This window comes from Polistes canadensis, unplaced genomic scaffold, assembly GCF_001313835.1.
Source record: "Polistes canadensis isolate GaletaPanama2010 unplaced genomic scaffold, ASM131383v1 scaffold_148, whole genome shotgun sequence".
In the NCBI taxonomy this organism is placed as follows: Eukaryota; Metazoa; Arthropoda; class Insecta; order Hymenoptera; family Vespidae; genus Polistes; species Polistes canadensis.
In genome coordinates, this window is record NW_014569695.1 from 84,547 (window position 1) to 108,207 (window position 23,661).

Consider the following 23,661-nt stretch of genomic DNA (forward strand, 5'->3'; position numbering starts at 1 on the left):
TGTTGCACAACACGTCGACGTAATATTTAGAAACGTACAGTCAGATTTAAAGCTAACTTTTATACATGTTTCTGCTACTGTGTGTCGATTCCACTGTCAGGGTTTCTTGACTATGGTGAAAAATCTAATATTGTCAATATCAGTATTACATGATCGCGTTCTTAACAAAGTTTGAACGCGATTATCCCTCATTTTATTGCAATAACATTTTTTTATAGTCGCATTTGTTACTTTATCGGCAACACGTAGGATATATATATATATATATACCAGTTACACATTTAGTATACTACATATTATTACATTTTCTATTACATTTCCACGACTTCCTCCTATCTTGATAGCCGTAATAATGCATTGACGTTATCGTTACTTCTTATCGATGAAAAATTCCATCCTCTAACTCTACAATCCGAGAGACGTAGTTTCCTCGCAAGAAAAACAAAAACACGTTGTACAAGGCTTTTTTTTCGTTCTTCGTGACCATCAAATAAAAAAAAACCAATTCGGTGCAATGGGACGAAAAGAAAGGATGATAATGGGTATTTATTATGGATAGAGAGAAATTTTGAACGGAGAAGATATTAATTTAAAAAAAAAAAAATAAGAAATGCATCACGATGTGTTACGTTTATCGTTCTAAGATTGGTGTCAACTTCTACGATGACGATGAAATCATTTTATTCGATCTCCGAGGTGCACGTAGGAATCGGTGGCATCTCTGACCATTCTCTCGGACGTCCTTGGATCTTACATAGAAAGAGTTATTAAAAAGGCAGCACTACCGAGCAACGCAAATAACGATTCCAAGCGAATAGTAAACGAGTTCTTGAATATTTTTCGAATTCGGAAACGATAAAGTATTTAATATGCAATTGAACAAAAGAAAAAGAAGAAGTAGAAGAAGAAGAAGAAGAAAATGTGACGATTAACGAGAAAAGGAAATTAAAAAGGTGGAAGGGAGGGAGGTTGCTTAACGAACGAAAAAACATCCGGAAGTATTTAACCGCGAAAATGGCAGGTAATCGCGGTAACATCTTCGGGGAACGAATTCGCCGTAATTATCCCTGTGTGTCTCTTAGTAATTACGTATATCCGGATTCGCGTTACCAACCGAACGTTTTTCCTTATCTCATTGGGATTCGCGAGATTTTCGTATTCGCATTGGCGAGGATCACTCTATGATGAACGAGAACACGACACTCTTTATCCTTTCTCTCTTTTAGCATATATATATAATGTATATATATGTATACATATATATATAAACGATCGGTACCGCGTACATCCATCACACGCGATCTTCCCGCTTAAAATAATAATTAACAAAGGCAACGAACGTAACGCGTCGCGAATTTATCGCAATTCTACCGGATGAACGTAATCGCACGTGTACGCGTACGTTTCTTTTTCGATAACGCGTCTTCCTACCGCTAGATACAATTTGGGCAACAGACTAGGGACTCCGACTCGTTCCTTTAATATTAATATTAATAATAATAATAATAATAATAATAATAATAATAATAATATTAATAATAATAATAATAATAACGGGAAATTATATATATATATATCGAAGGAGAAAGGTGGAGAAATAAGAAAGAAAAGGAAATGATAGAAAAGGGAAAATATCGTGAAAGAAGCACCACCGTAGGTTTTTAGTTAAAGCGAGAGACCGTATCCATTCTCGTTTCTTTTTCTCTTATCAACTGTAATTGTTTGTCTGTTCTCATTTTCATTATTCAACGACGACTTATATTATTAAAGTTTCTGAACTATATCGAATTTGTCCTTAAATCCGATAGATTCCTTTTTAGGATCATATTTCTTCCGTGCTGCCAATTGAGCCCTGAGTTCTTTCGCGCTCATTTGCAGAAGGTTCAAACCTTGCTTGGGTTCGGTGTTTCCGGCAACGGTGCCGTTGCCAGTGCTGGGACCGATACCGGTGCCAGTTCCAGTCCCAGGGCCAGTGCCAGGACTGGGACTAGTACCCCCAGTTCCGTTACCAGTTTCGTGAACGTGGGCCTCTGTTGTTTCGCTGTTTCTCGAATTGGCGCTGCCATTTTCTCGGCCTATACTCGTCGTATCTTCGTTTTCACTCGAAACCGATGACATCGTCGTCGATGAAGTTGTCGTCGTCATCGTTGTATTCGCAACTATCGTCGAAGAATTTGCCATTGTTATCGTGCTATCGCTGTGTTGATCCTCCGTATCGTTAGAACCACTCGACTTTCGTGGATTCTGAAAATAACAAATAAAGGAAAGAAAGCAAATTATTTGCAATTATGAGACAATGTTAAAACAATCAGAGCCACGAATGAATCCTTTTCAATGATTAAACGTAACCAATCGAAAAAACCTCTCACGTTTACGTCCTGACCGACCAATATCCCTCGATACCGCTGAATTATCTATCGATCATCATTCCTATCACGTACCAAGGTCAAACGCGCGCCTTCATCGCGTGCCACTTTTCCTCCAAATATTCCTAACCGGACGTTTCTTTCTTTCTCTCCTCCTCCACCACCATCTCCTCCTCCTACGACCGTGATACCCACCACCACCACCACCGTTGATCGGCCCGTTACGGGGTAACCATGTCGATTAGAATAGAACGCGTTTGGTTTTTTCTTTTTTCCCCCCTCCCCCCATTTAAATAGTTATCTTCGAAATTAATACTTTCTCCATCATTTTTTCGCGATACCTTAGCCCTACGGGTAAACTCTTCTTCTTCTTATTCTTATTCTATAGATTTTCGTAAGATATCGAAATGACCTTGGAGCCTGATGCAATTCTGAACGGTACTTAAAGGAATTCCATTGGTTAGACCTATGCGCGATGGAGAACCGGTTTGACTCAAGCGCAAACCGTTTAAATCCCTTCAAAATAATGTTAGTCGGGTGTATCGCATTGACCAACACGAGACCCCATGATTTTCAAAATCTCTCATCGTCTAATCTATCTAACTACTTGTTTGGCGATATTCTTCTAATTTGTACGAATTGTTTGGCCGAAATATACGAATGGAATTAGATAAACGTGTGCACTGAAATGAAGCGGTATTTGATATTCGATTATACATACGCGTTGTTACGTATTTAAACGGCTCGTTAAATCGCATTGCCATTTCCTCAATATACGCAAAGATTTATTCTCCCGATTCGCTAGATAAAAGAGTTGGAAAAAAACCATACAAATTTGAAGAGAAAAAAAAGAAGAAAAAAAAGGCAAATCGATGTACATAACTGCAAACTGATCGGTGCCGATAAGCACCGAGGCGTATTTGCGGAATCATTTACAATGTAGCTGTCTTTCTCTCTCTCTCTCTCTCAAAAGTACTACCTTGAAATATTTGACGTATATAAACAGCAAAGACGTTTCACCTGCTAAACGAGAGAGGAATTTCACGACCCAGAAAATAAAACGCGAACGAGTAGATCGAACGATACGTTCCTGCTTTGAAATTATCCTGCGCGTCATTTGTCGTCTGTTTGCTGGTGCACGCATGCACGCAGGTACGCACGCAGGTAGATAGGTAGGTAGGTAGGTAAAGTCATTTAATTATTCTTCGGGGAGAGAAAGGAGAAGCTGCTGCAATCGCTTGGTTTCCTTTTTTTTTTTTTTTATTCTCTCTCTCTCTCTCTCTTTTTCGAATACCCGTTATCCGAATGCGTATATGGTTATTCGAGGTCGAGAAAATGCGGGCACGCTTGTTTTTTTCTTTTTTTTTTCGTATTTTAATAGACCCACAACGGTCCAAAATTTCGAGCTACGATTTTGAGAACCGATTATCGTTAAAATACGAACCGATAAACGTATGATACAATATGATTAAGTATTTTTCGGAAGAAATAGGTCACGCAATGGCACTTTGTCAAGTAGATGCAATCATATCAAATCGAATTACTCGTTAAGATATTTATAAGAGGAGAGTTTGAACATTACCACAAACTCGGAATTTACGTAACCTCGTCAAAGACCGGATGAGGACCATGAGATTATCGAATCGAAAAATGAAAGATGATGCGTAGCATGTGTACTATATAAGTCAATTCCTTTTTCTAACATAACCGTAACAAATATTTTCTCGATTCTACTAGCTAATATAAGATTAAAAAAAGAAAGGAGAAATAAAGAAACAAGAATTTCTAACGACTCGTCGACGTAACGCAATATATGATCAATTAATTCGCCTAACGTCAGAAAGAAAGTGTTATCGTTTCCCTTTCGTTTTCTCGCGTTAATATAAACGCGTTCGTACAAATACCAATGCATAACATACACCAATATATGCATTTAAATATATATATGTATATATGTCTGATTACTCGAATACTTGTGCTTCGAAATAACGCGTAATACAAATTCGTTCGAACTGAAGGAAGAATTCAGGACAGTGTATTAGCCAACTAGCACAAAGTTACGTAATTAGAAACGCGAAGGAGAAGAGAGACTCGTCCTTTGTACGAACATATCTCGGTTAACCACCAACCGATCGATCGATCCTAAATCCCAAGGAAATTAATCGATCCCTTCTAAAAAAGGAACATCCGGTAATTAGTATAACTCGTTAATCGTCCTCTCGGATAAATACTTTTTTTTTTCTCGTTACGTATACCTATCTATCTGTCCATCTATGTACCCCCATGTACCCACCTACCTATTTATGTATTTATGTATGTATGTAGGTGGGTTGCATTGTTACGTCGGCTGAGAATCACAGTCGCGATTTCGCGCGATAAATCGTATTGAAGATGCGAACAAAAAAGAAAAAAAAGAAATAATACTAAGCGCCAAGATCGACGTGTTTTTTTTTTTTTTTTTTTTTTCCAATAAAAAACTGAAGTTAGAAATTGAAGAAAGGCTTTATTTATTTCTACGGAAGAAACAACGAATAAAAATCAAACGCGAAATGATAGATTTATTTTTAACACGGAAGTATATAAATGAGTCATTTATTTTATTCTATATTCGTCATATACGACAAATTTGTAGGTATGATACAAAGGAGAGAATAAAATTGTTTTCAATGAAATCTAAAGCAATGCATATAACGCGTTTGTCGAGCAACATTTTTAAAGTTAGAACTTTCTTCAGATTATTAGGCATCACTCAATCAAACGTGAATGACGAGACGACGAACGTGTTAATTCATTGCGCTACAATTTTATAGATTATCTTCTCTCGTTAATAGTAGATCGATTCGTTGATAAAGTACGTTGATAAAAAAGATTAGATAAAATAAAGATTTTTTTCTCGTTCTCTCTGTTGGTATATAACTCGGAGGAAACAGACAAAAGGAGGATGGACGATAATGAAATTTGCGTGGGCGAACTAAATCGGAGAAAGTTCCGTTGTTGGTTATTTAATACGCGATAAAAATGATGATAACAGAGAGAGGACGTGAATTATCGTAAAGTTCGGTTGCCTTGTCACGCGAGATAGAACAACAAAACGAAATATTTTTCATCGTGCACCAAGAAACGATAGAGTCAAGTAGGTACGTATATACCCATTTAAAAATCTAAATAAAATTGTATAATACAATTTTTATGCAATTTTAAACTATCCCACGTATAATTTAAGACGTATTTTCATATATATTAGATAGCAAAACTTCATAAAAATTTTAATCAAGAACGTCGTGTAACTCGTGATACATTCTAATCTATAAGCTGCAACGAGTTCCATACTTGGACTACTAACAATAAGTGTCAATAAACGATAAACTGTCTCTAACGATGATTATCACGTCAAATTTGTCCTCGTTGCATCTTGACTCCCTATTTTTTTTATTACACGACACGTTCCTGCTTTTCGATCTGAAGTTCCAAATTCCAAAAAGAAAAAAAAAAAAGAACGGAAATAGGGGGAGCCAATCGAATCTTCAAATCTTCCATTTTACATTGTATATTTTTATTTCCATAACGTGATTCCCCATTGTAAAAATATTTAATTGCATTAACACAATCTTAATTTATTGATATTCTTATTTATGATCGGCAAACCGTTTTTACTACGTGAATATTACTAGTTTTCCATTATTTTAGGCTTTTTGTCAAACGAAGAAAACGAACCTCGATTATTCCTCGAGTTGTTATCTCCGAGCCGAAATAAACACAGATGTTGGAAACACTTGTACTATGTTTCTTAAGTGAAATCTACTCGTTGAAAATCGTTAGGTGGGGAAGGGAGAGAAGAAACGGCAACGTAACGCGTAATATATATATATGTACCTACAATTTCATGCGAAAATAAGCAATCGTTGTTCACGTGCATCGTAACCGCGAAATTCGTCGAATCGGCTAAACCGGAAAAAGAGAGGAAAATAATGAATGATTCTAAAATTCTTTGGAAATATTCTTTTCATAAGTATATAAAGTGTCACTACGAAAGACTCTACGATCTTTAGAATTCTCGTACGTCTCGATAGAAGGTCAGATAGTAGACGTTTTTATTTCTTTTTTCCGATGATGCATCGAGCGAACTACTCACGTGAATCGCGATGGAGGAGATAAGTTATAAAAAGGAGAGAAAAAAAAAAAAAAAGAAGTTCTCCCACGTTGCGCGTTGCATCGCCTACGATCGCCTCCTCCTATAAACGACGTTCCTTTATCCCATAATTAATAAATAATTAGTGCGAGCAATTTGTAATGACGGTTAGGTTCAACCACGAAAGAAGTGAGAAAGAGAAGGGGAGAGGAGGAGAAAGACTCACCTCGGTGGCGGAGATACCGTGATCCGATCCCTCCTCGTGATCCACGCTGTTGGGATTCTTCTCCGGCGTCTTGATCACCTTGACGTTCGCCATGGTGCCCTTGACGATGACGTTGTTAGCCCTGAAGTACTCGTCAGCCTCTTGATCGAGCACCAGGAGCTTGGTCTCGTTGGGGAACGCCTTTATGCGTTCGACCACCTGCTTGTGAGTCTCGTTGGCTATGTTAATCTCGTTTACCTCGATGATCCGATCCCCTTGCTTCAAGCCAGCAGCTTGGCTCGGGGAACCCTCGTCCACCTTACCGATATACTGCCCATTTTTCCCTTTCTCTGCGTGCAGATTGAACCCGTAACCGTCAAAGTCATCCCATTTGACGATGTGGCAAAGACGAGCGTACGGTGTCTTATCGCCCTTCAGGGACGACATCTCCAGATTTGCACTTTGACTTTCCTAATTCGACGCCGCGGAAAGGGATGAACCGGACAATCGCGATCTACTCGCGAATTATTATTTTATTTTCCAATTACGTGTTTCCTTCCTTCTAGATTTTCCTATTTTCCTTTTAGACTCCTCCACCACCACTTCTATGCGGTGGGACGTAGAAAAACCGCGTGACAATGTGTCTCCGAATACGACTGGAATCCCGAGTACTTGTTAACCGGCGCGAGCACTCGATCGAATACCAACAGGTACGACGACCGTACACGAGATCGGCGGCGAACGAACTAAAGGTCGATTCGCGCGTACGCGGGATTGCAGGGACCAATCCCATCATCCTGCCACTCTACTGGGGCCTCTTAATTCGAGGAGAGGGGACTACTATCGAGAAAAAGAAAGACGGAAAAGCATGAATGTTCGTCGCGCAATGCAACGATGCAACGCAATCAACTAAATATCTAATGTTTTCCTACTTATTATTATTTTTTTCAAACCAATACAAATTCATTGTCATATATTGTTCTAAAAATTTCTATGTTCGTTAAGGAAAATAAATATTTAATCGGATTAACGACTAGAACGAGATAAAGGAAGAAGGAAAAATTGAATTTCGACAAAGATGGCGTCTTCGTCTTTCTCCGAATGTGCTGCCACCGCGCGACAAATGTACAAAGCTTTACGAATTTCTTCCTACCTGGATGAATAATGGAAACACGGCTTAAACGCTACTTATCGAACGTGCTCAAATAAATATGACCAAGAAATTAAAATTCTTTTATCTGACAATGAGCCTAATGATAAATTATGGCGCTCGTTAAACCTGTCTCGTTCGCGTAAATTACTATGAAAATTATTCACGTCTAATGAACCTACTTAATCAGTTTACATACATTAATACACATTGCATTTCTTTGAAGATTCGATGCTATATTATTTAGGCATATTATTTATACTAAAGAAATTGAAAAAGGAACACGAACACCTGTTGCCACTCTCTGTAGAGTTCGATGAATCATGGCTTTGTTAACACGTGTATACACGGAATCACGCAACGTGTTGCCATACCTTTCCGGGCCTATGAATGACGACATTCAGGTAAGAGAAGCGACCTTTAATCTTCGCTCGCACCTACCACCGACATCCTCTCGTGGAAATAAAAGAAGAAAAATGTAGGTATGCTTGAGTTTCGTCGGAAACGTGCGATCCCAGAGAAAAGAAAATTTCATCGGTGGAGAAATAATGCAAGAAACTAGGTATTCTTAACTATTCCGCTAACCACATCGTTCCTAAAATTTTGCATTCTTCACGCATGCATACATACATACAAACATACATACATATATTCCCTACAATTCTTGGTAATGCAGCCAAAGAGACGTGACTTTCGACATTTTTCCACGCACTCGTGTGCATGTATAATATTCTACAAAAGAACGATCAAACATACGGGAAACTTTAATTATCGGTAACAATTACATTTACATTTACGCTACTTTATCGATACAGCGATAAGCTTCATAAATGAAAATAATTACGAAACAGAGAACTAACTATTAACCTTGAAGAAAAAAATGATTAAACTTTGAAACGCGAATACGCGGATTGTACGAATACGATAGACAAGCGATAACCCCATTAGAGGTGCGTTTAAGTCTAATTAATTAAATAGTAAGGCGTGGATTTACTTTAACACAACACACCGCGATAATAATGGATGCAACGCGTGAGTGTGGGAATGTGACGTAAGAACACGACGAACAAAGCTATGATGATGCTGTGTTAACGTGTGCGTGTATTTTTTAAAAATACGACGAGGGAAATGATAAGAGAATTATGACGAATCGCTCGATTATAGTTTCCACACAGATGACGCTTATTAATGGAAGAAAAATATTTTCGAGATATCGATAAAAGAGTATTCTTGTAAAAAATTCTACTTAAAGCCAACGGGGAATATTTTACGTAAATAAATTGCAATCGAATTACCTTCTTTATTCATTCTTTTTTTTCTTTTTGCAACGTTTAACTAATATTTCATATTAGTCATTTTAGATAATTTAAATGGTTCGTGAATAAAACGGCGACTCGTGTACCAGTCACGAGACGATATTACGAAATAACAAGGATAACCATGCACGGCAATTATAACTACGTAAACTTGTTGTTTCCGTTTCTTTTCGATATTTTGATGCGAGTATCGATGTTACTAATAATAAAAGAATACAAACGTTGATTGCTTCTGGCATCATTTTTTTCTTGTTTTTTTTTTTCATAATTCTTAGTCATTTAATAAAAAAACGTTTACTTTCTAACAATAGAACTGTGGAAGGCCATCTCCTATGTAAATAAGCATTAAGAAATTAATGAGTATTCTTAGTTAATCATCTCTTTGAAGAAAGAACAAATTCATATAAGAATTTTTCACGAGTTATTCCATTGACAAGATCATAAATGCATTCGTATTTTATCCAAGTAACAATTAACTAGCAGACTGTTTATTTATTTAACATATACAAACATTCTATGCATAAGAAAATATGCCCCTTTCATTGTAACGACAAAGAAAAAGAACACACTGTTACTCGACTGCTTATCCAATCTTACGATAGATAGGTTCGAATTCATAAACGAGACCGGGCCCGGATTTATCTCGTGCCGTTCCTGGGATGGCAGCAAGTGCGTTCTGCGCAAAGGGGATGCGCGTGAGCTAGCATGCTGACAGATCCGAGAAAGACAGAGAAAGACAGAAAAAGAGAGAGGAAAAAAGAGAAATAATAAATGGCAGAGAGAGAGAGAGAGAGAGAGAGAGAGAAAAAGAGAGAAAGTAGACGTAGCGGTTGTTGGAAGGCATCGTAAGAGAATATAATCGTAGTTGGTCGTAGTCGATGCCACCGTACGGTACGGTCAGCGTCTTTTACATTTTTTAAACGTGTTTTTACCGCAAACCCATTCTCGCATGGGTTTTCAAAAGGAGCAACGCGTCTCGTAGAATGGGAACGCGCGGCGTTGTGCGTATTTTTCGATTAAATAAACAAAGATAAAAAATAAAGTAATAAACGAGTTAGAAACTGAACGTATTCAACGCGACAGATCGACAGTGATCAGACCAAAAATGTGGAGTCCTACTCACGTACAGGTGACAGGTAAGAGTCATGAATGATGATACGTCATAAAGTTTGAATAAAGTGCTTTTGACTCGACAGGTGGCTCCGTACAAGAGAGATAGATACATTTATAAATAAATAATAAGAATAATGAAGTCATGTTAAATGAAAAATGGTTTACGAACGATATACTATAAAGTCGATTAATAGAACGCATAAGCCAAGTAGTTACGTGTTTGTCCTCGTCGAAATGTAGGCGAACGAAACCTCTTAAGTACGACCACGTTGCTCGTGGAATGCATTTAGAAAGCCATTCTTCTCTCTTTGCATTAACTCTTCTTTCGACTATTATATTATTCTTCTTATAACTTTTCTTTTTCTATTGTTTTTTTTTTTTCTTTTTTTTTCTGATAAAGTAAATAAATAAAAGGGTACGACGACGGCGCACCTTCTCCCGCGCTTGCCATTCGAAAATGCGCGCCTAATCTCATTCGAAGGACGAACAAACGAAACTTACAAATGTATTATCGTCATTATTTTCCTTGGAAACTTATAAGCGACTATATTTAACGTCGTGTTATCGTTGTACATTCTCGTTTATATTATACGATTAAAATACATACCTATATAGAAACTTTGTAACATCGTTATAATTTAGGATACATCGCGTACGCAATTTATAGAAAAAAAAAAAAACAAAAAATAAATAAACATTATCGAGAGAAGTAATATCGCAAAATAGCTAAACAACAAATGTTTATAATATCATTTATGCTTTGGTATGGAGAGTTTGCGTTCGCTACGAGTCGGCAGGTTCGAGCTAACGGTTTCACGCTTGAGATGCACAAGGTTGTAGAGAGGTTTTTACCAGCTGTAGACGAGAACTTTAACGCGAGGAATATATGACGATAGTCAATTATCGCAGCCATATACGTTATATAGGTGTGCACGTGTATATGTATAGATATAATACGGTGATCTCTTCATGCCAAGATGGCCGCACGGTTTCGCCGTTTTCTCAATGCCTTAATATCCTTCTATAGAAAATAGTCGTGTGAAAGCTCGCATAACGCGACCCGATGTTGCTCCCCTTTTTCGCTCGTATATACGGACCGCTAACTCCCTTCGATCAGTAACGTATTCAACTGCAACACCTCTTTCTTTTTTTTCCCCTCCCCCCAACAATTCCTATTGAAATATTTATAGGTTAAAAAGAGTCTAGAACTTTCTATTCGAATTTTCATCGTTCACGCTTTTAACATTAATTAACGAATAATTACATTTTTGTTTCTATCGTTCACATTTCCAATGGTCATTATTAAATTAGTTATAATAACGTTTTCGAATAATCTTCGTACAACCGAATTTCATTGTTACGTCCCTGGACGCACGGAGCGTTAAAAAATGCACGCTTCCAACCTGAACGACATTTGACCGATGAGACGGCTAAGTTTTCTTTTTTCTTTTTTTTTTGTTTCTTTATGGATTTTGACCCATTGGCTTAAAATTTAATCGTGAAATAATCCTGAAACAAGATAATAGACTTTACTTTTGGATTTTTTCATCGAATTTATTATTCCGACGAGAAAATCGTCCAAATTATTCATAAACTTATTAACGGATTTGCCTTTTCTCTGCCACAAACCTAGATAAATTAACAAGGGCGTACATGTATATTTAATTGGGGCGGTAACCGACCGATACCTATAAACGTAGCTAACTTTTCTTCTAACTTGCCGATAAGAGTGAACGCGATTCTGTTCAGAAAGTTATAGAACGAATTGGTATGCAACCGATGAAAGTCATGCGATCGTAAAAAGTTTATAATATAATAGGCAAAAATAATAATTCGATCAAAACTAACAAGAATAACTTTTTCATTTTGTTTTCAGTTCAAAAAGCTAAAGGGCTATTGACCAAAGGAAAAAACAGTGAGTATATAAAGAGCACAACAAATATGTTTATTTTCAAAAGAACCTCTTTGTTTAATACGTTACGATCATATTACCGACATAATCAGACAAATAATAATACGTCAGCGTAATCAAATTTCCTGCTAAACAATTAATTATTACGCGTTAACACTTTGATGACTAATTATCTTTCTTGAACTTGATTACGGCATCACACTGACCTAATAACATGAAAAATATTTTGGGTTAAATATTTGTCGTTTACATTTATGAATATAGCTTAGGTAAGCACAAGCTCGGTTTTCTTCATTATTTCAAAATAAATATTATTGCAACAGTGGTAAAAGTATTATTCATTTAAAACGCGTAACACGGTCCTTCGTAATTCGTGCCTATTTCGCGATAAATCGGGGGTTCCACGAGTTATGTTTTACAAACTAATGTAGAATAAAAAAATACAAATGGAATAAAGTATGTTTCGTATCGAGTCTACTTGTTATCATTAATTAACCGGTCAATTCCCCGTCCACCCACACGTAAACGTTTAAACCTATCTTGACGCAGAGACCAACGATTGTTTCGTGACGATCGCCCTCGGCAAGGAAAAGTACCAGACGTCGGTGAAAGAGAAGGCTTCCAAGGACGTGGAATGGCACGAGGAATGCGAATTAGCCATACCAGAACACGGAAACACCGCGGAAATCGTCCTCACGGCATTGCACCGTAATTTCCTTGGAGTTGATGAATTTCTAGGCACGATTAGCATTCCTTTATCGAGTTTCGATGTTTACGAGAGACCTAAGAACAGATGGTAGGTATAATAAAGTGAAACTATAAAAGATGGATTGATTTTTCCGAAGATACGCTTGCTTTCACCAACTACTACTTGCATATATTATTTTCTCACGATTTGAAAAAGAGATCGGGCCGGTGCAATTCAGAGCTAGGATACTTTGGCGCACACGCATGCATATAGATACATATGTAAGATTAGATCTAATATTAAAATTGAGCACACAATAAAAGTTAAGAGACGAGTTGTAAAGTAGAGACCACGGTTAAGTTGGACAGAAGCCAACGTAATACGTGCGTGGCATATGCATACGTGATGCACATAATGTGCTGTGCGATGCACAAGATTGATATATTATAGAAAGGGCAAAAATATCTGTTGAGTTAATTTTTTATTTTTCTCGTCTCTTAAATTTCGTATATAATTAAGCATTATACATTGTTCTTTTCCTTTTTTTTTTTTAGGTATACGTTGTGCAGTAAGCCAGGAAAAGAAAATACGAAAGAAAGAGGCGAGCTCGAAGTCAGGATTGGTTTTATAGTGAAGGCTGGTAGTTTAACCGATCTCACGAGAAAGGAAAGACACAAAAGTTCTCTCGGACAATTGTCGACCGCGGCTCAATCCATCGGTGGAAGTTTGTTGAGTATAGGTAGCATAGAAAAACGTAAAGGATTGAAAAAGTTGGCCAAGTCTATAGGTAATCGAGTTAAAGGAAAGAGTAAAAATAGATTGGATAAAGAGAACTTGGATGAGAGGGAAGAAGATCATGGATTTCGAAGGACTAGACAAGAACCCGGAGAAGCTGATCCTGGTGTCATCAGCGAGGACGAGGACGAATTTACGGTAAGCTTATAATGAAATAATTCCGACTAGGTTTGTAATGTTTTACCTTAATGCTTATCGTACAATTTATTTCAGTTCGACGATCTGTCCCACAAGAGTTCGGCCTCATCGTTGAATGCACCGGTCGCTACTATAAATGGTGCGAAGAAAAGCAACAGCGTGACCTCGGTCGAATCTGCTGGTTCCTCTGGTCGAAATAATGTTGGTCATGAGATACAGCAAACGGCACCTATCACGATTAACGTGGCACCCAACAAGCCACCACGTTTCGCCACAAGTTCCTCTACCACGTCCCTGTCCAAAATCGACGATCAAAAAGACGAATGGGGTCTGAAACTATACGGGAAACAACCCAATGCTTCCAAGAGGTCAGATCATTTTTCATATACTTTATCTTCTACGCTCGTAATGTCGTCAATTCTTCATTTATTTTCTTTACCCGTTACAGATGGGAAAATAACAAGCTGAATAATCCAAAGATTTTGATAGATGAGGCAAAGGACGAGCGACTGGATCGATCTCCAGTACCCTCACCATCGCCAACATCCAGATTTAGAGATACTCCAGAACCTCCGAGTCCAGCTCCGCGTGAAATAATTCAACTTAAGAACAACAAAGAGGAAAAGCCTTCTTTGATCAAAGATAAATTTTCCAAGGAAGATAAATTGAAGGATAAAAGAGAGGAAAAGTTCCTTACGCGGAGTCCAAGGGAAGAGAAAATCTCTAAGAAAGATAAGAAGAAGGAAAAAGAGAATAAAACCAAAGAAATTAACGAGGATAATCACCCTTCCTCCTCGGAAAGGATCATAATAGGAGGGGAAGATGCGTTTAAGGGTGAACAATTATCGAAACATCGACTAACCCATGAAATTATTTCTCAATTTGATGGAAAATCTAGAGAAGTACAAATATATTTTCATCTAATGTTAATGATTGTGTTATTTTACACAATTTTTCTATCACCACATTCTAATAAATTTGTTCGTATTTGTCTAGGATTTGATAGAACTGACACTACAGCTTCAAGCAGAAGTAGCAGATAAAAAAAAACGTATGGTCGATTTGGAAGATTACATTGATTCTTTGTTGTTACGGGTTATCGAGTGTTCACCACGTTTACTGCAGAATCCATTTCAAACACAAAGACGTTTATCGTCTCCTGGACATCAGTGAAAATTCACGCGTGTTCTTCCAGTCGAACTGATATTATCTTTGTTAAATAATTTCATTTTATTCCCAATGCGAAGCGCCTTATTATTATTATTATTATTATTATTATTATTATTATTATTATTATTATTATTATTAATCTCGTTCAATCATTCGACGTTAGAATGTTCGTGCTTTTAACTTATTCCCTCGTGATAATCATTTAGCATATATAGATTTTAGATTATTTGCACAAATGTATGCGTCGTTAAGTTTTATTAGTATCAAACTAAAAATATTATTATATGTGTTTTACTTTGCCGTTAATATCGTTGACGTAATAACGTCTAAGCATGTTTTAAATATGTTCCAAGCATTTTCCTGTCTTCCCAGCATAACAGAACATGAATTGATCGGATAATCAAATTCGCGTTTTATTTTAATACTTACGTGTATGTCCGTCCGAATGAACTTATTGAATGATATGCCAATACCTATAACAGATCTTTATATATTCTGAATAAATTATATGAAAACACAATAGTAGAAAAAGAAAAGAGATCAAACTTTTCATTATTTTTACATGTACAGAAAATAAAATAAAAATAAAAATACTTGTGCCTTATNTATATTATATATATATAAATATATATATAGATATTTTGTTGTACAAAACTCTGAGACCCTGTATATGTGTCGACAAAATCCAATAAATGTTGAAATCTACATATAGTTATTTAATCAATTTAACAGTTATATATATCGTAGCTGCGTGAAAATCAGAAATATTGTTACAATACAAAAGAAACATTTATATAATATGAAATAAATCTATAAGTAGAAATCATTGTATCGAATAACGAAATGATATTTGTCGATATTTATCGAAAGTTGAAGAACGATTGGTAGCACTGGATCTCGAACAATCGTAATGCAACCGCTCGTTTTATCGAGTATGTTCCTAGCCTGAAAATTTCTTTCACATTATCCTTTTTTTCGGAAGTCATTTTAATATTATCTTCTACGTGATATCCTGCAGTTAATTAATGATGACGGATGGAACAGCAAATGATGACCCTAATGCATTTAATTCTAAACTCGGTGAGTTATCGAATTTTTCCTAATCTTTTCTTGGACACCGGCCTTATAGGTTAGGTTTAACTTAGACAAATCTTTTTAACATAGGAAATCCTTTTTTCCTTGTAATATTTGCATTATTGTTTAATCAGTATTTTAACGGAATGCGTTTAATTGATTTTTTATGTGATTTATCGTTTAAAGTGATTGAAATGAATAAATGAATGTTAGTTCAATAAGTTGAATTGAAATTGACCAAACTTGTTATATGTGCTTTACTAACTGTATAGAATTTTGATTAATTATATTGTAAAATTTGTTATTATACAGATCCATTGGAGAAGGTAACTGCATCCACAGCAGGACCAGTGGTTTTATATTCTACGGCGCAAGCTTGGAAAGCCCAGTTTCATCGCTGCTTTGCACCATACATAGTTTCAGAATCATCAGACGAAGAAGAAGAAGATCTGTCTCAGTATGAATTCGAAGATGACCTCGAATATTTAAGATCGTTGGATCCAAAGGAATGGAAAGATCAAGACCATTATGCAGTGTTAGGAATAAGAAAACTTAGGCACAAGGCTACTGAAGATATTATTAAAAGGGCTTGTACGTAAAGACAGTTCAAAGTATACTCTATACATGAATGTAGGTCTTATGTCGTTTGCAGATACCTAATACGCATAATAGTTAATGATTTATACTAAATCCATATCTAATATGTGAATTACAGATAAGCAGAAGATATTGAAACATCATCCGGATAAGCGCAAGGCATTGGGAGAGGAAATAAGACCAGACGATGACTACTTTACTTGCATTACTCGTGCATGGGAGACTCTTGGAACAACTGTTAAAAGAAGAAGTTACGACAGCATAGATCCTTATTTTAATGATGATCTGCCAGACGAGAAGGAATGTAAAAATAATTTTTATGAAATTATGGGAAAAGCATTCAAAGATAATGCTAGATGGTCTATCAAAAAACCAGTACCACTTTTAGGTGGACCAAACACACCTAGAGATAAAGTTGAAAAATTTTATTCTTTCTGGTACGACTTTGATTCTTGGCGGGAGTACTCGTATCTCGACGAAGAGGATAAAGAAAGTGGACAAGAGTAAGTAATAAAAATTAAACTTTTGTTTCTTATCTTTTTTCTTTGAGTATATAAAGCATAATATAATAAATGATATTTCAGTCGAGATATGCGTAAGTGGATCGAGAAAAAAAATAAATCAACGAGAGCGAAACGAAAGAAGGAAGAAATGGCAAGAATACGTTCTTTAGTTGATATGGCTTATAACATAGACCCAAGAATAAAGAAATTTCAACAGGATGACAAAAATAAAAAAACAGCTGCTAAGAAGGCAAAGCAAGAAGCTGCTAAAGCTCGACAACAGGAAGAAGAGAGAATAGTTAGAGATGCTGCGGAAAGAGAAAGATTAGAAAAAGAAAAACGCGAATCTGAGGAACGTGCAAAAATGGATGCATTGAAACAAGAGAGGGAGGCACAGAAGAAAGCACTCAGGAAGGAAAGAAAAGCGTTACGCGACTTGTGTAAATTTAATAATTACTTTGCTGAAAGTTCAGCCGAAAGTCTTAAGCACATGGAAAGTGTAGAAAAAATATGTGAGTTGTTGAAATTAATTCAATTGGAAGAAGTTATGAAGAAGCTACAAAATGGCGGTAGAAATGCATTCCTCCATGTGGTAAAAGAAACAGAACAAAAGATAGAAGCAGAACGTAGAGCTGCTATAATAAATAATGATACACGAAATACACCGGAGAAACAGGTTAAAGCTCATACCGCTCCATGGAGCGAAAATGATTTGCAACTTTTAATAAAGGCTGTCAATTTATTTCCTGCTGGTACAAATCAACGTTGGGAAGTAGTAGCTAATTTTATTAATCAACATAGTACCTCATCCAGCAGCATAACGCGCGACGCCAAAGAAGTTTTGGCAAAAGCTAAAGACTTACAATCTACCGATTTTAGCAAATCGAGCCTTAAGGAAAGAGCTAATAAAAACGCTTATGATAATTTTATCGCAGAGAAAAAAACCAAAGAAGGAATCGAAGAAAGAATGCCAGCTGTAACGGAACGCTTGGATCATCCTCTTTCCAATGGAATATCTAGCGACGCTAAAGATGTCAAGAAGGAGTCTCAAGCTTGGACCCCTGTGGAACAGAAACTTCTTGAGCAAGCATTAAAAACTTATCCCACAACGGTCCCCGATAGGTGGGATCAAATAGCAGGATGCATACCAACTAGAACGAAAAAAGAATGTATGAGGAGGTATAAGGTATATTTCTTTTTTAATTTATTACTTTGAATTAACTTTAGCCACGTTTAATGAACAATCTGTTGTATTTTTCTTTCCTTGTTTCTTTCCATAGGAACTCGTGGAACTCGTCAAAGCGAAAAAAGCAGCACAAGTCATGAAATAATATTAACTCTTCTTAAGATGAATTTCTTTGTAACTTATTCATTCTTAATTATGACCATTTTCTATATCATTTCCACCTTTCCATTGTAGGAATTTCAGTTGAGGATGAATATTAGATATTATTGAATTCCTGCCAATGTACATTACGGTGCCTTGCTTGGACCTACATACACACGTGTGCGCAGCATAGAAATCGTTGTAGTTTTTCATTGTCTTTTTAATTTCGTTCAAATTTATACTGTTTTTGTGAATATAGAAAATTCCTTGCACCGTTTACTTTTAATCAAACGCATCGCATATATAATTAGAAATTAATTAATGGAGAATCTTGAGCCTCCAAATTAATCATTGACACATAGGTTTTTTTTTTTTGCGTTAACTCGATTCTTATATCGTGTAAGTAATGTAAAATACAAAATACTTAGATGGACCGTAGATGAGAAAGAAAAAAAGAAAAAGAAGTAATTACTTTATAAATAAAAACTACATTTTAAAAAGCGCATTTTACTAATTTCTGTTCATTAAATTTCGATTGGAAAGGGTTAATCTGCGATCATCCAAACATAAGATGCTTGAAATCCTTATATTTTAATTTGACACATTTTTGACAACAACATCAACAACAACAATTTCTGTGTTAGTTTTTCTCTAGTCAGCAAGATGCTGCTCGCTCGGTTTCTTCGTATTTTTATCGTCTCTCATCCATTATTATTATTATTATTATTATTATTATTATTATTATTAATACTATTACTATTATTATTATTATTATTATTATTATTATTATATTCGTGCAATTTGGACAAAATTACACGTACGCAACATAGTTAAAAAACAAACTAAAATGTTGCTTCTGTCCAATCAACAAGAAGAACATCTTCCTCCCCTACTATGTAGAATACCTTTTTTTTTGTACTTTCTACATTTTTTTGTAGTTTTTTCTGAAAATACAGTTGGTAGTTTAAAATATACCGATCGACCAATCAGAATGTTTTTCATATAATAATGAAATTTTGTTCGTAAAACGATTACCAACAATCCAAACTCTACGACAACCAAACGACTACCAAGTATCTAGCGTCTACTACCCTCCATCAACGATACTGTTAGAGTTAATTAACAAGGTAAATTGTTTAAAATATTTCCAATTTTGTAAACGCTTCTCTTTAACTATCGCTTTTTCTTATTTTTTCGTAAAAGTGAAGTCATTTTTGTAATGACAAAAAATGATTTGTTCGAAAACGTATAAACGCGAAGAATAGAATTAAGCTGACGCCATTTTTTTCTTTGTTCAGGAACTTCATGAAACTTTGTGGAACTTTTTCTTCTTCTTTAATATCTTTCCTCTAATTAATTATTATTATTATTCGCTTTGTTTTTCTCTATCGAGCAACACGATAGTTAAATAATTATATATTAATTATAAGTCAGAGAAATGTGGTCTGGTTTTTTTTCGTTCAGTTCAGTACATAACGCTAATTTTCTATATAACAATAATTTCTTACGAAAATATGTTTATACCACCGATCGACGAGTTTACGTTTTATTTTTCTTTATTAATTATTTATTCCTTTAATTTTCGTTTGGTTTTTCAATGTGATTCGAACTGAAAAAACGTGGTTTGACGATCGGCAGTTAAAAATGATCGTAACGATCGTTAGGAAGGGCGTTCATACGTTGTTTCGAAAATAAAAAAACAAGCTTGCTTTTGTTTTAAGACACAATTGAAATTTTTCAATACAAAATTCGATTTCATATCAGTTGCCCACATTTATAATTCATCGTTCGTTAATATTTGGATAATTGTGCGTGAAATAGTTAGAAATATTTCTTTTTATATCAAAAAGACGGAGAGGATGAGGGAAAGTGGAAGAGAATGTGGGAGAAAATGTGGGAGAAAATTTGAGCTGGGAAGCACACAATAGCATTCTTTCCGAACAATGAACGACCATGTGCTGACTCTATAAAGATTCGTGTGGTAGCCATTTTCCAAGCTGTCCCATGAGATGAACGCATCTTTTTTGTCATCCGATTCACTGTTGAATGTGGCTCTAACTCCATAAAATTTTAAAGAACGTTATTAAAATCGATATACATGTTACTAATACACACGAACTTTTGGGACTGACCTCCATAATTATCGATATTCTCAAAAATAATTTCGAAACGATCGAGGTGGTGTAATTTATATGAACGCCCTAGTAAAACTTTGATTGCAACTTTACACAATTTTTATTACATATACATGTGTGTATGATGCGTGCATATATCCTTATACGTAATACATACACACACACACACACACCACACACATACTCTTTACGGTATAAGGATATAACGTTTAAAGGACAATGTTATAGAAGAAGTGTGTGTGTGTGTGTGTGTGTATGCATCTCGATGCTAATTGATTATATTAATCACCATTTTTTTACGATCTTTTCACAAAAATGTTCGGTAGACTGTACTTCCGAGTATATCTCGTGTGCTTCAGAGTTATATTAACAATAATCTTGTAAAAGTTGTGCTTTTAAAAATGATTTCGATACGGTCGAACTTCTTTTTCATTGCGCGTTTCAAATGAAATAATAGACCCAAAAGGATTTCGATCGTGAAATAATACGACGACGACGACGACAACGATTATTACAATATATCCGACAACTTTTGGCGAATTTTTACGAATTTTTCTACCCCTCTAATAATAATAATAATAATAATAATAATAATAATAATAATAATAATAGGGATGAAACTTTCATTTTTATCTAAAGTTCTCCACGATTCTCTTATCATCCGTCGTGCATTTTTCTGTTTTTTTTCTGTTTTTTTTTTTTTTTTTAAACGAACAATTAGAGGAACGACGCGATTCTTTTCGTTAATTTTCTTTCTTTCTTTCTTTCTTTCTTTCTTTTTCTACAATAGCAAAATCACGAGAAGAAGACCGATTATTCTATTATACTTTTAATCGTATCAAAAATATCTAAATAATATTGGATAATTATACGAGATGCGTTTTCGTTTGTATTATTCCTCGGACAAATTCGGAATTATTTTGTGCGATCATTTAAAATTGTGCTACGGTTTAAAAAACTTTCTATCTGTCATTTGTCATTGATTGAAATTAAACGACAACGTTTAGATGATAAGCAATAAATTTGAAAATAAAAATAAAATTAGATTCCGCGTACATTCGTATCGCCCCATTCTCCTCTTATTATTTTTAATATTGGTTGGGGCGGGGGTGGGTGTGGTTGGATGTTGGGAGGGTGAAGAGTCCTCTCAGCGTCGTATTGTTTTATCACATTTAAAAACACAGTCTCTCTCTTTATCGGCGAAGTAAAAAGTCTTCTTCTTGTTAGCTATCTAAACAACACACACACACACACACATACACCATCGACGATTACGAATTATATTTTTTATTTATTAGAAAGTTATTAAGAGAAAACTTGTGTGTTAACGCGCGTTAATCTAATTTTCTGTATAAACTTGTTCATATTTTTTTTCATGATAGTTTAGGTATAAAAAGACGGTTATAGACGAGTACGAGATTATTAGAAAGACGTCCAAAAACGGATATACGAAAGATTCAAGTGTAAGTATGTGTGTGTGTGTGTATATATATGTATGTATGTATATGTGTATATGTAATAAGTATTTTTTATAAAGCAGTGGGCTCGCGATTATCCTAGGACTAACATAAGTTTCGTACTTCGTTTAAATATTACTTCGTTCCTCTTGTTATTTAATATTTCGTATGAAACGGTCCTGTTGAAAGTTATCCCAAAATGGTTGACACACGTTCAAGAGAATCGTGGAGACTTCGATGCCCGTCTTAGTCTTTCGATCGTTTTTAGCATCATTTTATTTTCTCCTGGACACATCGTCGTAAATTCGGTACAATAAAAATTAGGTGGGCTGGGATGGGGATAGGAGGAAAAGAAAATGAACAAATTGGGAACCATCGAGCTCTTGTGCTAAATGGAAACAAAACAAAAACCTAATAAGGAGAATTACGAAAGGCACTAGACAGGATTGAATCGCTTCGACATTCACCAAAGGATATTGTCCAGAATTTTGTTTAAAGCGAGTTCTGAGTGGTCCAACGATCGCAAAGATTTAGAATAAATATTATTTGTTTTGTTCCATCCGCCTCTCTCTCTCTCTCTCTCTCTCTTTTTCTTTCTATATCTCTTTCATTATTCTTTATCTTCTCGTTCGCATCTCTTAATATATATATATATATATCTAGAAGATGTAATAATACATGCAACGTGAATAATAATACGAAATCAATTTATAATCGCAATTTCATGAAAATTTTTATACTTTTTTGTTTGTAATATACGATGATTATTCGTTGTTAATATAAGGTACGAAAAGAAACACATTCGAGAGATTAGGAAACTGACACAACGATCTCGAAGTTAACAACAATGGCGATTATTCATTGGTGATCACAAGAAACGTCGTTTTCGCGTTCAAGTACACCATTAATCGATCCACATATATTTTCCATTGCATTTATATATATTGTAGGATTCTATTGTAAGATTTATCCAGCAGGACCACCACCCATCGATAAATCTTCCTACGAATGCCTATTTAAATATTTGGCATGAAGGCGTTCGATCCAACAATATATATATATATATATATCTAACATTATTCATCGCCATTGGTCGTGCCAATGAAAATAAATGGAGCATGTTAGCGCGTTCCACGATATTCTTGTTGCTCTAATAACACGATTACGTCGATTGGATGCGTTTTTAAACGAATTATCGAATACGACATTGCATCGTTTTTCTCTTTCTCTGAATTCCTATTTTTACTAGTTTTCTTTTTCCTTTTTTTTTTTCTTCTTTTTCTTTTTTTGCTTTATCTTCCCTTTTTTATTTTTATTTTTATTTTCTTCTCCCTCTCATTTTCTTTTCGCTAATAGGAGGAGGTAATAATTAAATGGGTACGTAATTAAATATTAATACGTATTTTTTTGTTTTGTTTACTTGGATGCGCAACTGCGATCAGACGCGAGTAAACGACCCTTTAAAAGTGATTTGATTATTAAATACGCGCGATCGGATATTATTTCTAAATCGAAGAAAAGAAGAAGAAAAAGAAATGTGTTCTTGCGCGTTTGCTCGGTTTTATACCAATAATAATAATAATAGT

At 35.4% G+C, this 23,661-nt stretch overlaps 3 protein-coding genes across 3 annotated transcripts; 2 read left to right on the forward strand and 1 right to left on the reverse strand.

The window, feature by feature from the left end:
- Positions 1 to 1,693: 1,693 nt before the first annotated feature.
- LOC106788684 (Na(+)/H(+) exchange regulatory cofactor NHE-RF1) lies at positions 1,694 to 7,557 on the reverse strand. Its single transcript, XM_014752166.1, has 2 exons — positions 6,722 to 7,557; positions 1,694 to 2,244 (listed from the first exon to the last, which is right to left on the reverse strand). The coding sequence occupies exons 1-2, from the start codon at positions 7,145 to 7,147 to the stop codon at positions 1,765 to 1,767; spliced, it is 906 nt and encodes a 301-aa protein (XP_014607652.1). The 5' UTR covers positions 7,148 to 7,557; the 3' UTR covers positions 1,694 to 1,764.
- Positions 7,558 to 9,939: 2,382 nt separating this feature from the next.
- On the forward strand, positions 9,940 to 15,553 carry LOC106788687 (rab11 family-interacting protein 1). Its single transcript, XM_014752170.1, has 7 exons — positions 9,940 to 10,302; positions 12,156 to 12,194; positions 12,741 to 12,987; positions 13,434 to 13,812; positions 13,888 to 14,180; positions 14,261 to 14,714; positions 14,809 to 15,553. Exons 1-7 carry the CDS (start codon positions 10,272 to 10,274, stop codon positions 14,983 to 14,985), a joined length of 1,620 nt encoding a protein of 539 aa, XP_014607656.1. The 5' UTR covers positions 9,940 to 10,271; the 3' UTR covers positions 14,986 to 15,553.
- Positions 15,554 to 15,867: 314 nt separating this feature from the next.
- On the forward strand, positions 15,868 to 20,387 carry LOC106788673 (dnaJ homolog subfamily C member 2). Its single transcript, XM_014752137.1, has 5 exons — positions 15,868 to 16,062; positions 16,369 to 16,647; positions 16,772 to 17,156; positions 17,238 to 18,342; positions 18,437 to 20,387. Exons 1-5 carry the CDS (start codon positions 16,008 to 16,010, stop codon positions 18,485 to 18,487), a joined length of 1,875 nt encoding a protein of 624 aa, XP_014607623.1. The 5' UTR covers positions 15,868 to 16,007; the 3' UTR covers positions 18,488 to 20,387.
- Positions 20,388 to 23,661: the final 3,274 nt, after the last annotated feature.